Source organism: Dryobates pubescens, chromosome 13, assembly GCF_014839835.1.
Source record: "Dryobates pubescens isolate bDryPub1 chromosome 13, bDryPub1.pri, whole genome shotgun sequence".
Taxonomy (NCBI): Eukaryota; Metazoa; Chordata; class Aves; order Piciformes; family Picidae; genus Dryobates; species Dryobates pubescens.
The window spans coordinates 10,582,511-10,598,270 of record NC_071624.1 but is presented as its reverse complement, the minus strand read 5'-3'; the positions used below and the strand labels follow the sequence as shown (position 1 = coordinate 10,598,270).

At 57.5% G+C, this 15,760-nt stretch overlaps 2 protein-coding genes across 2 annotated transcripts; one reads left to right on the top strand and one right to left on the bottom strand.

Annotated features, from left to right (window-relative positions):
• Positions 1-583: 583 nt before the first annotated feature.
• LOC104303005 (deoxyribodipyrimidine photo-lyase) lies at positions 584-3,874 on the bottom strand. Its single transcript, XM_009903579.2, has 9 exons — positions 3,635-3,874; positions 3,290-3,435; positions 2,962-3,144; positions 2,624-2,782; positions 2,131-2,329; positions 1,889-2,041; positions 1,492-1,613; positions 1,232-1,391; positions 584-1,050 (listed from the first exon to the last, which is right to left on the bottom strand). Exons 1-9 carry the CDS (start codon positions 3,861-3,863, stop codon positions 896-898), a joined length of 1,506 nt encoding a protein of 501 aa, XP_009901881.2. The 5' UTR covers positions 3,864-3,874; the 3' UTR covers positions 584-895.
• Positions 3,875-4,226: 352 nt separating this feature from the next.
• On the top strand, positions 4,227-7,206 carry LOC128897671 (mucin-2-like). Its single transcript, XM_054166567.1, has 3 exons — positions 4,227-4,519; positions 5,663-6,354; positions 7,120-7,206. The coding sequence occupies exons 1-3, from the start codon at positions 4,444-4,446 to the stop codon at positions 7,204-7,206; spliced, it is 855 nt and encodes a 284-aa protein (XP_054022542.1). The 5' UTR covers positions 4,227-4,443.
• The last annotated feature ends 8,554 nt before the right edge of the window (positions 7,207-15,760 follow it).

The window sequence follows — 15,760 nt, the reverse complement described above, 5'->3', positions numbered from 1 at the left end:
TGGGGCAGGGAGCAGGATGCATGAGCTGATGGCAGGGGGCACTGGGGGACAACTTGGGCAACTGGTAATACATTGTCAGTTGTCACTGGGAGTGGGTTATTGTCACCAGCCCTTGACTAATCCATCTGTTTTGTGGCCTCCCACTTTGAACTGCCCCCTGGACTCAGAGCAGGAGATACAAGCCACTGAGTAACACCTGGCCCCTTCCTAAGCCTGCCCTTTGCTGCTGGCAGAGGGGCCCAGGGGCATGGCCTTGGCTTCCCTAGCCCTGCTTGCATCCCTGGTGCAATGAGCCTGGCTCTCCCCTTGTAGCAGCGCTATGCATCACCCCATAAACACCATGGACACAGGAGATATGAACTGCAGACTTTAAAACAGCTGTTGATGGATGCATGTGCAAGTACAGCACAGCACTGGCTCTGCATGGAGTGAAGCAGAGCTGCCTTGCAGGCAGCACAGCAGGACAAGACAGTTTCTGGAGGGGTTTCCCCAGAAAAGTCCTGCTCAGCCTAAATCTAAGCTGTGGTTAGCAGCAGCTATGGTGGCTTAGGCTTACTCCTGAGCATGGTGGTTATAGAAAAGGTTTCTAGCAGGCATGGGCATGCTGAGGGTGGGCTGGGCTTTCACAGTCACCAGCAAATCCATGACAACAGGAGGGTCCTGCATGGCCCTGTTGGGGTCCAGCATCTGCCTCACCAGGGCAGCTTGAGAAGAGGGTGAGGGCAGAGGAAAGAGACCTGCAGAACCCTAGGGCTTGCTGCCATTACAGCGAGCCCTCCAGCAGCGCCCAGGTGATCCCTGGCTGGCATCTAAAGTGCAAGCTGGCACCCTGGCCAAGGCATGTCTTGCACCCAGCTTGGGAGGGCACAAGCAATCTCCAAAGAGGCTGTGCCTGTCACTGGGAGGGTGTGCAGGGGGCGTAGCGACGCTCGAACTGGCCCACGTCAAACTTGCGCTTGCAGCCGGCGTAGTTCATGTATCGGATCTTGCCAAAGACAGCCCGCTCTGCCCAGCCCTGGTCATGTATGCCACAGATGGACCACAGGCAGCCTGCCAAGCATGGGCATGGAGTGTCAGCTCGCCCCCTTGCTCAGAGGCATCCAGAGAGCAAAGTAGGATGGGCTGGAGAATGGGCTGAGTTGTCTGTAATGAGTGCTCCCCCATCCCACTGTGGCTTTGGCCATCAGTGACAGGACACCTCCCCACTCTGTACCCCAGCCCTGCAGCTTACCTACATATCCATTGGGGTCCCTCCCATCCAGCTCATAGCGGTCATTGAGGTAGATGGCAAACTGCAGGGCCTCCTCGGGGGAGCGAGTCCACTCCAGGATCTTCTTGGCCCAGTACATCCGCAGGAAGCCGTGCATCTTGCCCTCTCGGACCATTTGGAGCTGGGGGAAAGGGGACAGCCACAGGGGTCAGTCTCTGCCAGCTCACCTCTGGCCCCCCAGTAGAGGCTCAGCGTTTTGCAAATGAGATATGGTGCACTACCTGGGCAGCGTTCCAGAGTGGGTCATGTGTGGTCCCATGCTCCAGCTCCTCTAATGTGTAGAGAAAAGGCCTCTTGTCTTTGCTGTGGAGCTTCAGTGTAGTTTGTGCCCAGTCATGGGCACCTGTGAGCAAGAGAGGTGAGGAGCAATACTGAGCAACCTGCTCCTACAGAGCCCTGAGGCAGGGTTGGAGAATCAACCGAGGGCACCATGCCCTAGAGGCACAAGACTTGAAGAGAGCATCCACCAGCTCCTGTCCTGCCTCCAAAAGGTACTGAGTGATGGCACATTAGTGCCCCCACAGCCCCTCTCCTAGCAGAAATGGGATTGCCAAGTTGAGGTGACAAGCTGGTCCCCGGGCTGGTCCCCAGTGGTGCCCATTCAATCCAGGACATTACCTTGCACACTGTCGTAGTTCTCATTGTAGTAGCAGAAGTTTTCAGCCAGCTCCCGCCGCACCACAGCCTCCTCCACAAACACATCCACTGACTCCTTGTACTTGTCCCGGTGCTTCTGCACCTCCAAGATGGCTCTCTGGGTGGAAACCTGGCCTGGGGACAGGGGAAGGGCACAAATCAGGCTGCCAGTCCAAGCTACTGTGCTTGGTCCTGCTGCAAAGCAAGAAGCCTGGGATGCTCACCAAAGTGGAACCACGGGGAGAGGTTGCTGAGTGCTGCCTTGTTGGGGTCGTTCCGGTGGGAGCCAAAGGATTCCAGCCTCTCTGTGATGAAGGACTGCAGCACAGCCAGCCCTGCAGCTGTGCCAGGAGTTGCCCACTCCACCTCCTTTACAGTGTGGTCCACCTGCAAGCTGGAATAACAGACCTCCCAAGCGATGGGCTGGGTGGCCACCAAGCTGTGTGAGTGCATTTGCAGATGCTTTGCAGCCAGGGCTGCCCTGAGTGTTATGGCCCCAACCAGTGAGTCCCCAGCTCATGCCAGCCTTCTCTTAACCAGCCCTGCATAGCAGAGATGTGGGGATTGAATGAAGTGGGAACCTCCCTTCCCCAGGGCAACCCTACCTCCACACCACCTGCATATGACCTTAGACAGGATACTGTCCCTATGCCCTGCCAGCTGTGAAACTCTCTGGGTCTGCTGACAAGTGGGTGTGGAGGTGTCTCCTGCTGGTACCTGTGCCAAGCAGGAGGAGGTATATGGATGACGAATGATGGGAGGGAACTCGGTGAGGAACTCGGGGAGTTGAGCGTGGATCTTGCCCCGGATGGTCCTGGCGCTGTACTCCTGCTTGGGGGAAGCAACCCAGCAGGGCACGATGTTGTGGGCATCAACCTAAGAAGTAAAGCCGTGGAGGGTATGAGCAAGGAGAAGCAAACCGTCCCAATGACATGGCACTCGTGCTGCCTGTTCAGGTCACTACAGCACACCTCTGCAGACATGAAACACAGGAGACAAATTTCCCCCATGTCTCATCAGCCAGAGTTTTCCCTACCCAGAGTGTGAGCACCCACCTGGGCAAATGGCACATCTTCTGGCAACCTCTCTCTGACATCCTCCACCCACTGCCGAGGAAGGCGGAGCGGGCAGAAGTCTGTCACCAGCCCACCCACGCCATGCTCCACCACAAAAGTGGGCAGCACATCCTTGGCATAGCCCAGCAGCAAGTGGAAGGGGATGTTCAGCTCTGCACACTCCTGTGGCAAGGGGGAAAAAGTTATGGGATGGTTCATGCCTCAGCAGTCCACATCCCACCTCCATGTGCTGAAGAGATGGATGTGCTCCCTCCCTTCTCCCAGAGCTCTGTTCCACCCACTGTGGACATCCATGCAGCAGCTGTACCTTGGCCACCTCCTGCAGGCCCCTCAGCATGAAACTGTAGTGGCGGATGGTGGCATCCAGGAATTTGGGCACCAGGCAGAAGCAGACATGCAGGGGCAGCTCCTGTTTGAGAGCCAGGCGCTGGGCATAGAGGAAAGCCCAGTTATCTGGGGAGAAAGCACACGGGGCAGAGCTGGCAGGGGATGCTTTGCTGAAGGGGTGGAGATGGAGTTTCACAAAAGGAATACCCCACAGAGCCCCCCGCAGAGGAGAGAGCAGTCCCAGGGCCCACCATGGGAAGGGACCGAGGCTTCTGCCATCCGTGGAAGCTCTGCTTCCTGGCCCACTCCACCAGCTGGTTCACACCTTGCACACGCTGGTCCCGGGACATCCAGTAAAGGATGCAGTGGGCATTCTCCTTCAGATCCGAGCCCTGCGAGACCAGGCGAACCCGCTTTTTGTTGTACTTGAATTCTCGCACGGACGGGGCCACCCTCCTCCGGGCCTCCTGCACCGCCCCATCTTCCTCCTTCCTCCAAGACACGAGTGGAGCCCTCGCGGGCTCGGCCTTGCGCTTCCCGAGCCCCCGCTTCATCCTCAGGACAGCCCGGAGCAGCTGTAAGGGGAAACCAGACCCTGCTGAGCTCCCGGAGCCCTGCCCATCCCAGTCTCCGGTCACTCCAGATACCAGGGGATGCGGGTACCCTGCTGGCTCTGGTCCCTGGGCCGCTCCTGGTCCCCGATTCCCAGTCCTCTCCTGAAGCCTGGGGGATGCCGCTACCCTGTCCGCCGTGGTCCTCGGTCCTCTCCCAGTGCGTGGGGATGCCAGCGCCGTCCCCAGCCCTTACCCAGCAGCCACGCGTCTCTTTCCCGCTGTTACACAAGCTGGGGGTGTGGCCGGGAGGGGGCCTCCCCAAAAGGGGCGCGGTTCCAGCACCCGACACCGCCCCCTCCGCAAGAGGTCTGGGCTGCGCTCAGGGCGAAACACCGGCTCCAGGGAGGGGTGGCAGTGCCCGCCCATGCCACCCCTCCCTGCCTCCTGGAACGAGGAAGAGTCTTCCGACACTTTCAGCCGTCACTCGGCAGCCTAACTCCCCACTGGCATCATTCCCTCGCCCCGTGTCCCCGGGTGCAGGGCCCTCCCCAGGTGGGCAGTGGAGGTGCTGGCTCTGGACATGGCTGGGCAGAGAGGAGCTGGGCTGCTCCTTCCTCTGCTGCTGCTGAGCCTTGACGTGCTGGATCTCGCGCTGGGTAAGGGCTAAGCAGAATGTGGTGCTGTTCATGTGGTGCTGTTCATGTGGTGGGTGGGGAGTGGGGAGCATCCCCAGGGTGGTGGGTGGCCCTGGAGTGGCTTCACCCATAGACTGTGGGTGCTGTTCACTCTCTTGACATCTCAGCCCTTTCCCATTGAACAAACAAGGTTGCTCTTTGCAACACAGGAGTGGCAAGATTGGCTTTATTTCTTTTGCCTCTCACTTGTGTCTTCATCTGAACAGAGAAGTCCTGGGTCTCAGCTGGACCCTCTTGCTAAACTTTAGTCACTGCTGGGCTCATTGCCTTTGCTATGACCTGCCTAGCAGCACCAAATGGCCCTGCCCGGACGGCAGTATCGCCAGGATGTTGTGTGCCTGAAAAACTGTGAATGATACCCTAATGTTGGCAGTTGACACTGCAAGAGCAGTGTTGAGTTGAACACGGGGAATAAACCTGAGGCTTGCACCTCCTGCAAATCTCAGGTACAGCAATGGGTCCCCTCCTTCTGCATGACTGCACATTTCTAAAGACATGCCCCTGAGCTGGGATTTGTACCTCTCTGGCCCTGCTCTGTGGGGCTGGTTCTTCTGCTCCCATTACTTGCACCCAGTGCTATCAGTTCCTGACTGTCTACAGCAGAGAGGTTTGTGTAAACTGCTGCTGCTGTGGTTCCAGCCCACCTCATGGTGACCAGTTACCCTCTCATGACCACCAGTTCCTTCAAGGCTCTTCCCTTCAGTCAGGTTTGTCTGACTTCCTCCAGGTATGGATGAAGGACTTAGCACTGGTGCCTGTGGCAATTTCTGCCCTGAGACAGGTGCCCATAGCTTTTTCCTGCTTTATCATGGTGGGGGATTTACATGCCCTGCCTTGCTGGTGATCACGTTGCCATTTGTGGTATCCAGGTGTTTGATGTATTCAGGGTGGTGAATCCCCACGGCTGATGGTCCATGGCTCATGCATAGCTCCAGGAGGTCATAGTGGTAGTGCTGTGCTGTCCTGTGCCCAGCTCAGCCATGGTCTCAGCCTTTTACTGCCCTTCCTTGCACACCTTATTCCTCCACCTCTTTGCAAGGACCACCACCACAGATGTAACAGTGACTATTACCCCAACTCTCCCTACCTCCTCTGCATTCACAGAGACCACAACACTGCTGCCTACCAGTGACTCCACCATCACAGCCACCGTTCCTCCCTTCAGCTCTGAAACCTTCACTCCAGAGGTGCCAATGGATGCTAGGGCTGCCACACCTCGGGGGAGAAGCCCAGCTGCCTCCATCACTCCAACCCCACAGGCAATGGGCAGCCCAGCCCACAGCACCTCTGGGTCTCCTGCCAACACCACGGTGGAGCCTAAGCTCACCCCAACAGGGCTGGGGCTCACCACCGGCACCCCAGCTCCAACTTTCATGGCCATGACAACCAACTGTGCTGCTGAGACGACCATCGTCACGTCTGTGGGGACAAGCACGGCCCTGTCTCTCAGCTCTTCTGGAGTGGAAATTAACCCGCTGACTGCCCCCACCTCTGCTTCTACTCCCCGGCCCTCGGTGGGCACCCCGCTTGGCACCAGCACGTCACCAGGGCCCAGCAGCTCCTCTTCTCCCACTGCTGCGGCACCGACCGCCGCTTCAGACGAGCCCTCCGCGACCCCGCCGAACACCGTAACAAACACGGAGGTACCCGGGAGGTACCCTGCATCCAGCCAGCCGGCCGAGACCAGCCCTGGTGCCGCCACCCCGGCAGCCCCCGAGACCACCGCGGGTGAGTGCAGCTCCCGTGCCCAAGCCGGGCGGGGACGGCGGCACCAAGAACCGGGCACGGAGAGGAAAGTGGGGAGGTATAGGAGGCGGGCGGGGTCTGGGGAAAGACTGGCAGCCGGGGGGGCAGGGCGAAGGAATCAGCAGCCGGGCCGGTGTGGCTGTACCCCAGGAATGTGGCTGTACCGTCGCTGTCCCCTGCCTGTGTGGCTGTATCCCAGGAGCGTGGCTGTACCTCGGGAGTGTGACTGCACCCCAGCTGTACCCTGGCTGTTGCCTGATTATGTGGCTGTACCCCACCAGTGCAACTGTACCCCAGGAATGTGACTAGCCTGGCTGTTCCCTGACTATATGACTGTCGCCCAGCAGTGTGACTGTACCCTAGGAACATGACTGTACCTCAGCAGTACTACCAGACAGCTCTGCTCCAGCAGTGCCCCTCCCTGGATGCTTGTGCCCCAGCAGTGTGACTATATCCTGGTGGTGTTTCCTGGACTTTTTACCCTAGGGCTACAATTGTACCCTGGCAATGTCCTTCTGCATATACCTGTAGCTGACACTGAAACTGTACCCTGACCCTGTGCCCCTGCCATGCATATACCCCCTGGCAGTGCCCCTGGTGTCCAGGTATGGTGGTACAGAAGCTGTAACCTGACAAAGTACCAGTACCCTGGCCTAATGCTGACAGTGTGAGAGTATCCCGGCAGAGTGCCTGTACCTCAGTGATGCCCTCCCCACATCTGTGCCCTGGCAGTGTCCCAGTGTCCCTGTGCAGCAGCAGGGTGGCTGTGCCCTGACAGTCCTCCAGCATGCCAACCCGCCTGTACCCTGGCCCAGTGCCTGCAAGCACCTCCGACTGGTCTTGACCCTGACCCCAAGACGAAGGAAGTGGCTCTGACTGTCAGCAGCATGCTTCATCCGTGACATGCTGTAACGTGGGGAAGTGATGCCTGTACAGACAGCCCAGGGGACAAACCCCGGGCTTGGAGCACGCCCTTCCTGAGCGCTGCCGATTCTCTCCCAGTTCCCCGCGCTCGGAGCAGGCTGTTGTCTCCTGAAGGCGTTGGTGCCGCAAGCCACCACCGAACGTCATCCCGTGGCAGGGTGCAGGGGTCCCTGGCAGCCTGGCTGCTTTCCTGGGCAATTTTTGCATTGTCACTGTCCCCTTGGCAGACAGAGGACCTTCTCTGCAGCCGTGGTGGCTCTGCCTGCTGCCTGTGGGGCCAGACGTGCAGTTGATGCCTGCTCGGTATCGTGCCCATCCCTGGGAGCATCTGTGTGGGGTAGAAACCCCTACTCCACTGCCAACACTTGGGGAGTAGAAGGACCCACCTGGATGCTCCTCCTCTGCTGGGTGAAGGTGACCTGGAAGCCCCAGTACTGGGGCTGCGGTGAGTGCTCGCAGCGCTGCCTGCCAGAGAGGCATCAGCTCCCACTTGCCTGGACATGGCTGGGCAGAGAGGAAGGCTACCTCTGCTCCTGCTACTGCTGACCCTTGCTGTGCCACACTTCATGCTGGGTAAGGGCTGAGTGGGATGCGATGGTCTCTGTGGGGTGGGTGGTGAGTAAGGAGTATTGTTCCCCCAGGTGCTGGGGTTCACCACCTGCAAGGGGCAGCTGTGGGGTGTAGAGAGTGAAGTGCTGTGAATGCTGTTTGCTACACAGGAAGGAGAGCTGGGCTTCCAGCTCCTCCTTTGTGTGAGGATGAGGACCTTCAGTGCAGACACCCACCTGGGCATGGGCTGGGATCAGACCTTTGTCCTTCCTCACATTATTATTTAACCAGCTGCTATTTAACCATCATCTCTGGGAGGGGGTGCCTCCTGGGGTCTTTGGGAGTTTCTAGTAAGGATGGCTGAAAGCAGCTAGTTGCTCATGGCTTGTTTCTCCATCCCCATGTGGGCAGGGCTTCATACTCACTTGGTTTGTATTGGGATCACCAAGGAATCCAGCCTGGCTTCTCAAAGCCGGAGCCTCAGAGGCACCCCTTGGCAAAGGCCCAGGCAGACAGGCTGCTTTGTGCATCTTTTTGGAGAGGGTCACAGATGCCCAGGCTTCCCCAGGGACAGCAGGCTGCCAGGCACAGAGGGTGTGCAAGCAGAGGACAGGCCCCCTGCTTCCTTCAACACCACCACCCCCATCCCGCCCTGAGCTTTCATGGGTCACTGCACGTCTCTAACTGACGCTGATCTGCAAGCTGGGATTCGTTCCTCACCGCCCCCCTCTGTGGGGCTGGCTCTCCCATTCCCATTCTTTACACCCAGCGCTATCAGTTCCTGACTATCTGCAGCAGAGAGGTTTGTGTAAACTGTTGCTGCTGCAGTTCCAGCCCGTCTCTCGGTCACCAGTTCCCGTCTCACGGTCACCAGTTCCTGCAAGGCTCTTCCTGTCAGTCGAGTCTGTCTGACTTCCTCCAGGGATGAGTGAAGGTGGTAGAACAAGTCTTAGTGCTGGCGCCTACAGGAGTTTCTGCCCTGAGACCAGCCGTGCCCACAGCTTGTTCCTGCTTTGTCAGGCTAGGGATTTATGTGCCCTGCCTTGCTCTGATGCTCGTTCAGAGATCCACATGTTTGATCCCTGCAGGATGGGGAACTGCACAAGAAAGAAACTGGCTTGCTGGAATGTGTCCAGAGAGGGGCAACAATGCTGGCAAAAGGTCTGGAGAACAGGTCTTACGAGGAGTGGCTGAGGGAACTGGGGTTGTTTAGTCTGGAGAAAAGGAGGCTGAGAGGAGACCTTATTGCTCTCTACAGCTACCTGAAAGGAGGTGGGGGTCAGTCTCTTCATCCCCAGAAACTAGTGATAGGACAAGAGGAAATGGGCTCAAGTTGCACCAGGTGAAGCCTAGACTGGATATTAGGAAAATTTTCTGTACTGATAGAGTGGCCAGGCATTGAAACAGGCTGCCCAGGGAAATGGTGGAGTCACCATCCCTGGAGGTGTTAAAAACACATGTAGACATGGCACTTCAGAGCACGGTTTAGTGGGCATGGTGGTGTTGGGTTGATGTTTGGACTTGATGATCTTAGAGGTCTTTTCCAGCCTTAACGATTCTATGACACTCCATGGCTGAAATATAGCTCTGAGTCCCTCAGGGAAGTCGTGCTGGTGGTGTTGCTGTGCTGTCCCCAGCACAGCCATGGTCTTAACCTTCCACTGCCAGCCTATGTGCACCTTATTGTCCAAGCTCTTTACAGGGACCACCGCCACATACATGACTGCAACCATGTCCTTGACTCACTCTACCTCCCCAACACCCATAGAGACCTCAACACTGCTGCCCACCACTGACTCTACCACCACAGCCATTGTCCCCTCCTCCAGACACGGAACAGGAGGCTCCAACTTGATGAGATCCAGCACATCCATAGGGAATGACAACACCTCACCTCCTATGCCTCCTTCCATCACACCAGCACTGACAGCTGCTTCAGCTGAGCCTTTGACAACCCCATCAGACACAACAGAGGACCCCAATACCAGCATGACACTCCCCAGGAGCAGCCCCACTTCTGGCCAGACAGCAGGGACCATGGCCAAGAGCACTCCTGTGATCTCCACCCCGACCCTAGGGACTACTCTGGGCACCATGACAGACCCTGTGACTCCCAGTGCAGCCACAGGTGAGTACAGCCATGAGGTGTCAAGAGGGCAGGGGCATGGCCAGGATAACAAACCCCCATGGGAATGCTGAGCTGTTGTTGGGTGGCTTTGTATAGGTGGCTTCATGTAGGTGTCTTCATTTAAACTCAGTCTGTCCCCAGCTGTAGCAGCAGCCTCCTCCATCTTTCTGCAGACAATGCTAACATAATGTTGCTTTGCCCAGGCACAGATCCCTCTTCCCCAGCCATCAACTCAACCCAGACCACAGAATTTACCCTCAGCAACCCTACAGACCTGCCAGTGACACTGCCTGTTTGCCCTACCATCACATCCAACACCAGTAAGTGCAGTGCCCCAGAGACATTTCCACCCCCCCATGCACTGGTGGCTTTGGGCTTCCAGGGGCCAGTGCAGGGGATCTTGAAGCCCCACTGCTTTTGCTGTGCTTTCAATGTGGGGGCATTTATGCTCCGTGGGACATGTGGTTTGCTGTACAGGTGGAGGGTTTTTCTCCTGAGAGTGCAGGGTGTCCATGACATGATTAACTTGGGACAGATCCTGTGTCTGTTCCAGCTATCCTGGGTGCAGGATCCACCCAAGCCTTTGGTGCAGCCCAAGATTCAAGGACAATAACCAGACACACGTTATTTGTCCCTAGGTGCATCTCACCTCTTTCTGTCGCTACGGATCAATGTCCCCCTGGACCTGGGGAACACCACGGTGCAGGAGCTGGTGTTGTCCAAGGTGAGGTGTGCCAGAAGAGGGTGCCACTTTGCATCTGCCAGCCACAGTCCAGCCAGATGGGGCAAGGCTCCAAGAGTCAGTGGGAGCGGAACAACTGGGTCTTGCACTGAATGTCACTTGGAGCCCCTTCAGATGAAGGGGAGAGCCTCCTTTAGAAGTAGTCTGGGATCGGGCCCCTCCTAGGTGGGGAGCAAGGGTAGGAGACCCTCTCTGACATGGTTTGATGATTGTCCTCTCCCTCCAGCTCCGCCAGGACCTGCAGACAGCATTCCCATGTGCTGGCTTGACGGTGGAGTGGCGAGGGCAGAGGAGGACCTGACTGCTGCTGCTTGCCCAGCTGGCACTGATGTGGACTGGCAAGCCTTCAGTTACAGCTCCTTACTCCATGGCAGTACAGCCCTTTGGGGTAACCTGTACAGCTTCCCCTTGAACCTGGGATCCCCTGTCCTTCACTGCGCACCCCCAGAGGAGCCCAAGTGGTCCCTGTGGGCTTGTGTGCCCCTGCCCCTTCCCACAGCCTGTCTGTAGAGCCTGAGTCGTCCCAGCACCCTGCCCTGCAGCAGACCTGACTCACACAGTGGGACTCTCCCACTAGTACTGCTATAAGACTGGGAGGACAGGGACCTTGCAGTGCTGGGCTTTTACCACTGGGACTGAGCTGGTTCAGCCATGAAAGTCACCCTGGGGACTGAGGATGAGAGACCTGGATCCCTCAGTTCTGTTGTGCCCAGGGCATTCAGGGGCTCGGTGATAGTGACCTCCAAAGAACTGCAACCCAGGGAAGCTATGAATGTCTTTAAGAGATGCTCCATGGCAAAAATGGGTGGCTCTGGGAAGGACACAGGAGAGGAAGAGTCCCCCTCTCCCATCTGAGCCCTATGCTGGGACCAGGCGAGCTCCTGAGCCCTACAGTGCAGAAGGTGACACCAGAGCCCAACACACCAGCTCTCCCTGGCTCATCTGCAGTGCTGCTGACAAAGGAGCACACCCGTGCAAGCATGGGCTGGGCAGCGAAGGGCAATCCCACGTTTTCTGTGGCAAAGATGATTTCTGTCCAAGCTGCCTTCCCTGGTTTTCATCTAGCAGAGGTTACCAGCCAGGAACACCAGCTGAGTCCCAAAACCTTCACAGCTCAGAGACAGGCTCAGAACTGTCCCCTCTTGGCAGGGGCTGCTGAAGATACCCTGGAGGACAGCTCGGCACCCCAACAGGCTGAGGGTCCCCCATTTGGTGCCCTCTGCCCCGTGACACCCCACAGCTGCCGGGGCAGCTGCGTGCACCGTGAGGCCGTGGCAATCCCGTAGGCTGTGCTCCTTCCCTGTGTTTTTCCAGTCCCGAGCTAAAGAGGCGGCCGCCAGCGTCTGTCCCCCTGCAGCAAAGTCATTTATTAACTGATTAATTAGCCAGATAAAATCCAACCGAAGCAATTATTAGCCTAAGCAAGTCACCTCTCTGGGAGATTGAAAACTGAAATAATTAGCAAAATAGCTGCGTCGCTTGTTGGGTTATTTGTGACTAATCCCTGCTCCTCGCTGGCAGCCTGTGCTGTCTGGTCTTGGGGAGGGCTGTGAAGGGCTGCATGGGGCTGTGGCCAAACCTCCTGGTCTCCCCCAGTTGTCACCCGTCTGGGAAGGAGCCAGCAGCAGACAGGACGAGGAAAGACACTCTGTGATCACCCAGCTGCCTGCTGGCTTGCAGGGGCTGGGAAAAGCTGGGCTGGGGGTGGGAAAAGCTGGGCTGGGGCTGGAAGCTGAGCCCGGGCTGCTCATAAGGATGCTCCACTTGGGACATCGCTTGCATCCCAGGGCTGCTCCTTTGCTAGGATGCTGCCTGGGTTTTGGGGGCTTGTTGGAGCTGTTGGCACCAAGAAAGGTCCCTTACCACCTGTACAGGGAGCTGGGGAGCAAGGCAAAGCCTGCTGGAAGGGGTCCCTATGCCGGATGCCTGGTGATACACTGGGAAAGATGTCCTTGTGCTCTGCCTACGCTGTGGAGCCAGGCCAAGAGTCCTCCCACGCTGCATCCCACTGAGCTGCTTTCTCCGGCTGTTGAATCCATAACTTCAGGCCCTGGGACATGGCCAGGGGCCAAGGCTGGGGTAATGGAGCCAAAATGCGTCACAAAGGGAGGAAAAGGTCCTGAAGTGCCGGGATGAAAAGGTGACCGGGGCACTTGCTGTCCCCTTGCCGGCACAGCTGCCTTCCACCGTGGTTGTAGGGCAACAGGGGAAGGAGATGCTTCAGTCCATCTGAGCTATCATGGTCCCAGCCTGGGAGGGAGAAGGACATGGTGGGGGGATGTGGCTTCTATGGGCATAATGGGTGCTGCCCAGGCTTTGGGGAAACGGAGTTCTGACAGGCTCCTGACACTGCCCATGCTCTCTGTGCCTGCCATCCTTCACAACGCTCACCATCACCTCATCCCATGTTTGCTCACCTGCCACAGACCCCTGGCCAGAAAACACTTGGAAGGTTGAATCCAAGTCCCACTGCTTTCCCATCCCTGAAATAATTTCTCATCCTCTTCACTATAACTCATTCCTGTCTACCAGCATTGTCCAGAGAGCAGACCCTGTTCCCAGGACTGTTAACTTCAGAGGGCCCATCATGAGCTGCTTCTCGAGTCCCTTGTGACTCAGGTGTTCCTTCCACTTTCACCCCTGCCAGTGGCCATAGCCTGGCTCCTGCTTTCCTGCAGCAGAGTGTTGCAACACACCCATCTTGCCAACTCATCCAGAACGTATGGGGTTGATGGATAACCTGGTTCCCTGCCACCACCACTCCTGAGCCCTCTCCAAATGCCCTTGCCAGGAGGCCAGAACGGTGTCAGTAGGAGATGCTGGGATCTCTGCAGGACTGGAACACCCAGCCCATTAATTCCAGGAAAGCTGATAAGGCACCATTCTTGGCCATGCTGTGCTGGATGGTGCAAAGCCCCTGGGTGCTGAGATTCATGGCATCACCCCTGTCTGCAGGCTCCTGAGGGGCTCTGATGTCTCTATGAGGCTTTCATCACTGATAACTGCAGAGATTACTGCAAGTGATAATTATCCTTGCAGGAGCTGGAGGCTTGCCAGGACCTTGGTCTCAGGTATAGCTGGTGCAGGAAGATCAAGGAAAAGCCCTTTCCCAGCATAAAAATAGGGCATGATCGGCAAGAGATGATACCCACAGGAGCTGCAGGCTTTCCTGGGAGGGAGTGCTGATACAAGAGCAGAGGGACAAACTCGGTTTGTCAGCCTCGTGACAATGCTGGAGCAGCAGCAGGGAAACAGGGCTTTGGGGGACAGCATTGGCAGGAGGCACAGGCAGGATGGTCTCCAGTAGGGCACGGCCAGGACCCGGGCTGGAACCTGTGTTATTTTCCCCCATCCCGAGAAGCATGTTTGTAACATCCCCTGTGGTTCCCACCGTGTTTTGCACCTCAAACACCACCCGGAGCAGCTCTCTCCAGCGTCAGCACATATTCCCGGTCCGGGTGGCTTTCCACAGCGATACGGCATCGTCAGCACAGGCGGGAATGACTCTCCCACGGCAAGTTTACACCCCTGTAATCCTCCATCTGCCCAGGTGCGGCTGCCGCTCAGGTGGTCTCTGGCTGGGTGATCTGATCGCGATCTGCAGCGCTGCTTGATCGGCCCCTGACGCACCGGCCGCCCCCAGCTTCGCCCCCACGCTGCCATTCCCAGAGCGCAGGCGTTCGTTTGTTCCGGACGAGCAACCCTCACCCCTGCTTTACTGCCCCTGCCCTGTGCCTGCCGGGGGTAATGCGTGGGCTTACAGAATGGGGTTTCATTGGCCGTGACTTGGTCTCCCGTGGCATGTTCCCTGTCGTTGCTGCCTAGCTGGTGGGTCAGGGTGTCACTCGGTGTGCCCTGCCACTGCCACCTGCCAAATGGAGGCCAGCTCCGGTGGGACATTGTGTACTGCTTGACACCCCTAATAACACTTTACAGGAGTCACCTGAGGGCATTTGTGGTTAAGAAGCATTTAATTGATTGCAAACCCCTGTAGTGGTGGAGGTTTGCATAATGTTGCTCTCGGGGGGGAGCTGGCAGCAGTTTTCAAGGGGAGTGGGAATTGCTACTCCAGGGGAAGGGGGAAAGTTTGAGGAGATCCAGGTGAAGTTCCCATGGAGGTGAAGTGACCCATGGAATCCCCACAGCAGGAGAGGGGGTCTAGGGCTGCATCTTCTTCTGTTCCGTGCTCTGGGGATGCTGGTCTCACCTTGCAGAGGAGCTTCCTTGTCCCATTCATCCCTTCCCAGCACACCAGCACTGCTGTGTCTATACAGAGCTGCAGGTTTAAAACTCCACTGGGGCATGCTGGGTTTCTGGATGGGGATCCCCAGTGCTTACAGTTGCAGCTGAGTGCTGGGGAGCTCAGCTGACACCCCAGGGCCTGCCCCCAGTCATACCTCTCCCTGTTTTATAACCTGTCTGTCTCCTGGGGAGGTCTTGAACTAAGTGGGGCTTGTGTTTTGCCTTGCCCCAGGCTGACACACAGCTCAGCCACTGATTTTAGTGCCTATGATGTCCTCACAGGCATGGTGGCACCAGCTGGCATTGCCCCATCATCACTACCCACTGCTCAGTGGCCTCCTCCCCTCCATGGGAAGCAGGTCTTGTGGGGTCTGTGGCTGCCATGAGGAACAGGTCCCATGGGAACTACGAGGGAGGCTGCTGTGGGTAGGAGGTCTTGTGAGGTCCGTGGGGTGGCTGCCATGCCGCTGTTACTAGTGCCATGCACTATTCAGGGATCAGTTTTGCCAGCCTGCGGTTCAGGATGCTGCGCTGGTCTGTGCCCAGGTCCCTGGGGGTAGTGAGCCTCTGCAGGGTGGCCTCTGGGTAACTATCAACTCATGCCCCAGGTGAACAGGACATCCAGGCAGGGGGAGGGCTGGGCACAAAGGAAACGGTGACAGGGACATTGGAGGAAAGCACCCGAGGCGGGAGGGGACAACGGCTGCAACCTGCCTCCTTTGGCCTATAAATAGGAGGGAGTAGGAGCAGGATTGCACCTGTAGGACTCCAGCTCTGCAGGAGTGGCAGGCAGGGACGGAGGGAGCAGCTGCTTGCTGCTCTGGCTTCCCTTTGAGCTTTCCAGTACTCTGCCTGCGTGGAGGCCTGAGGC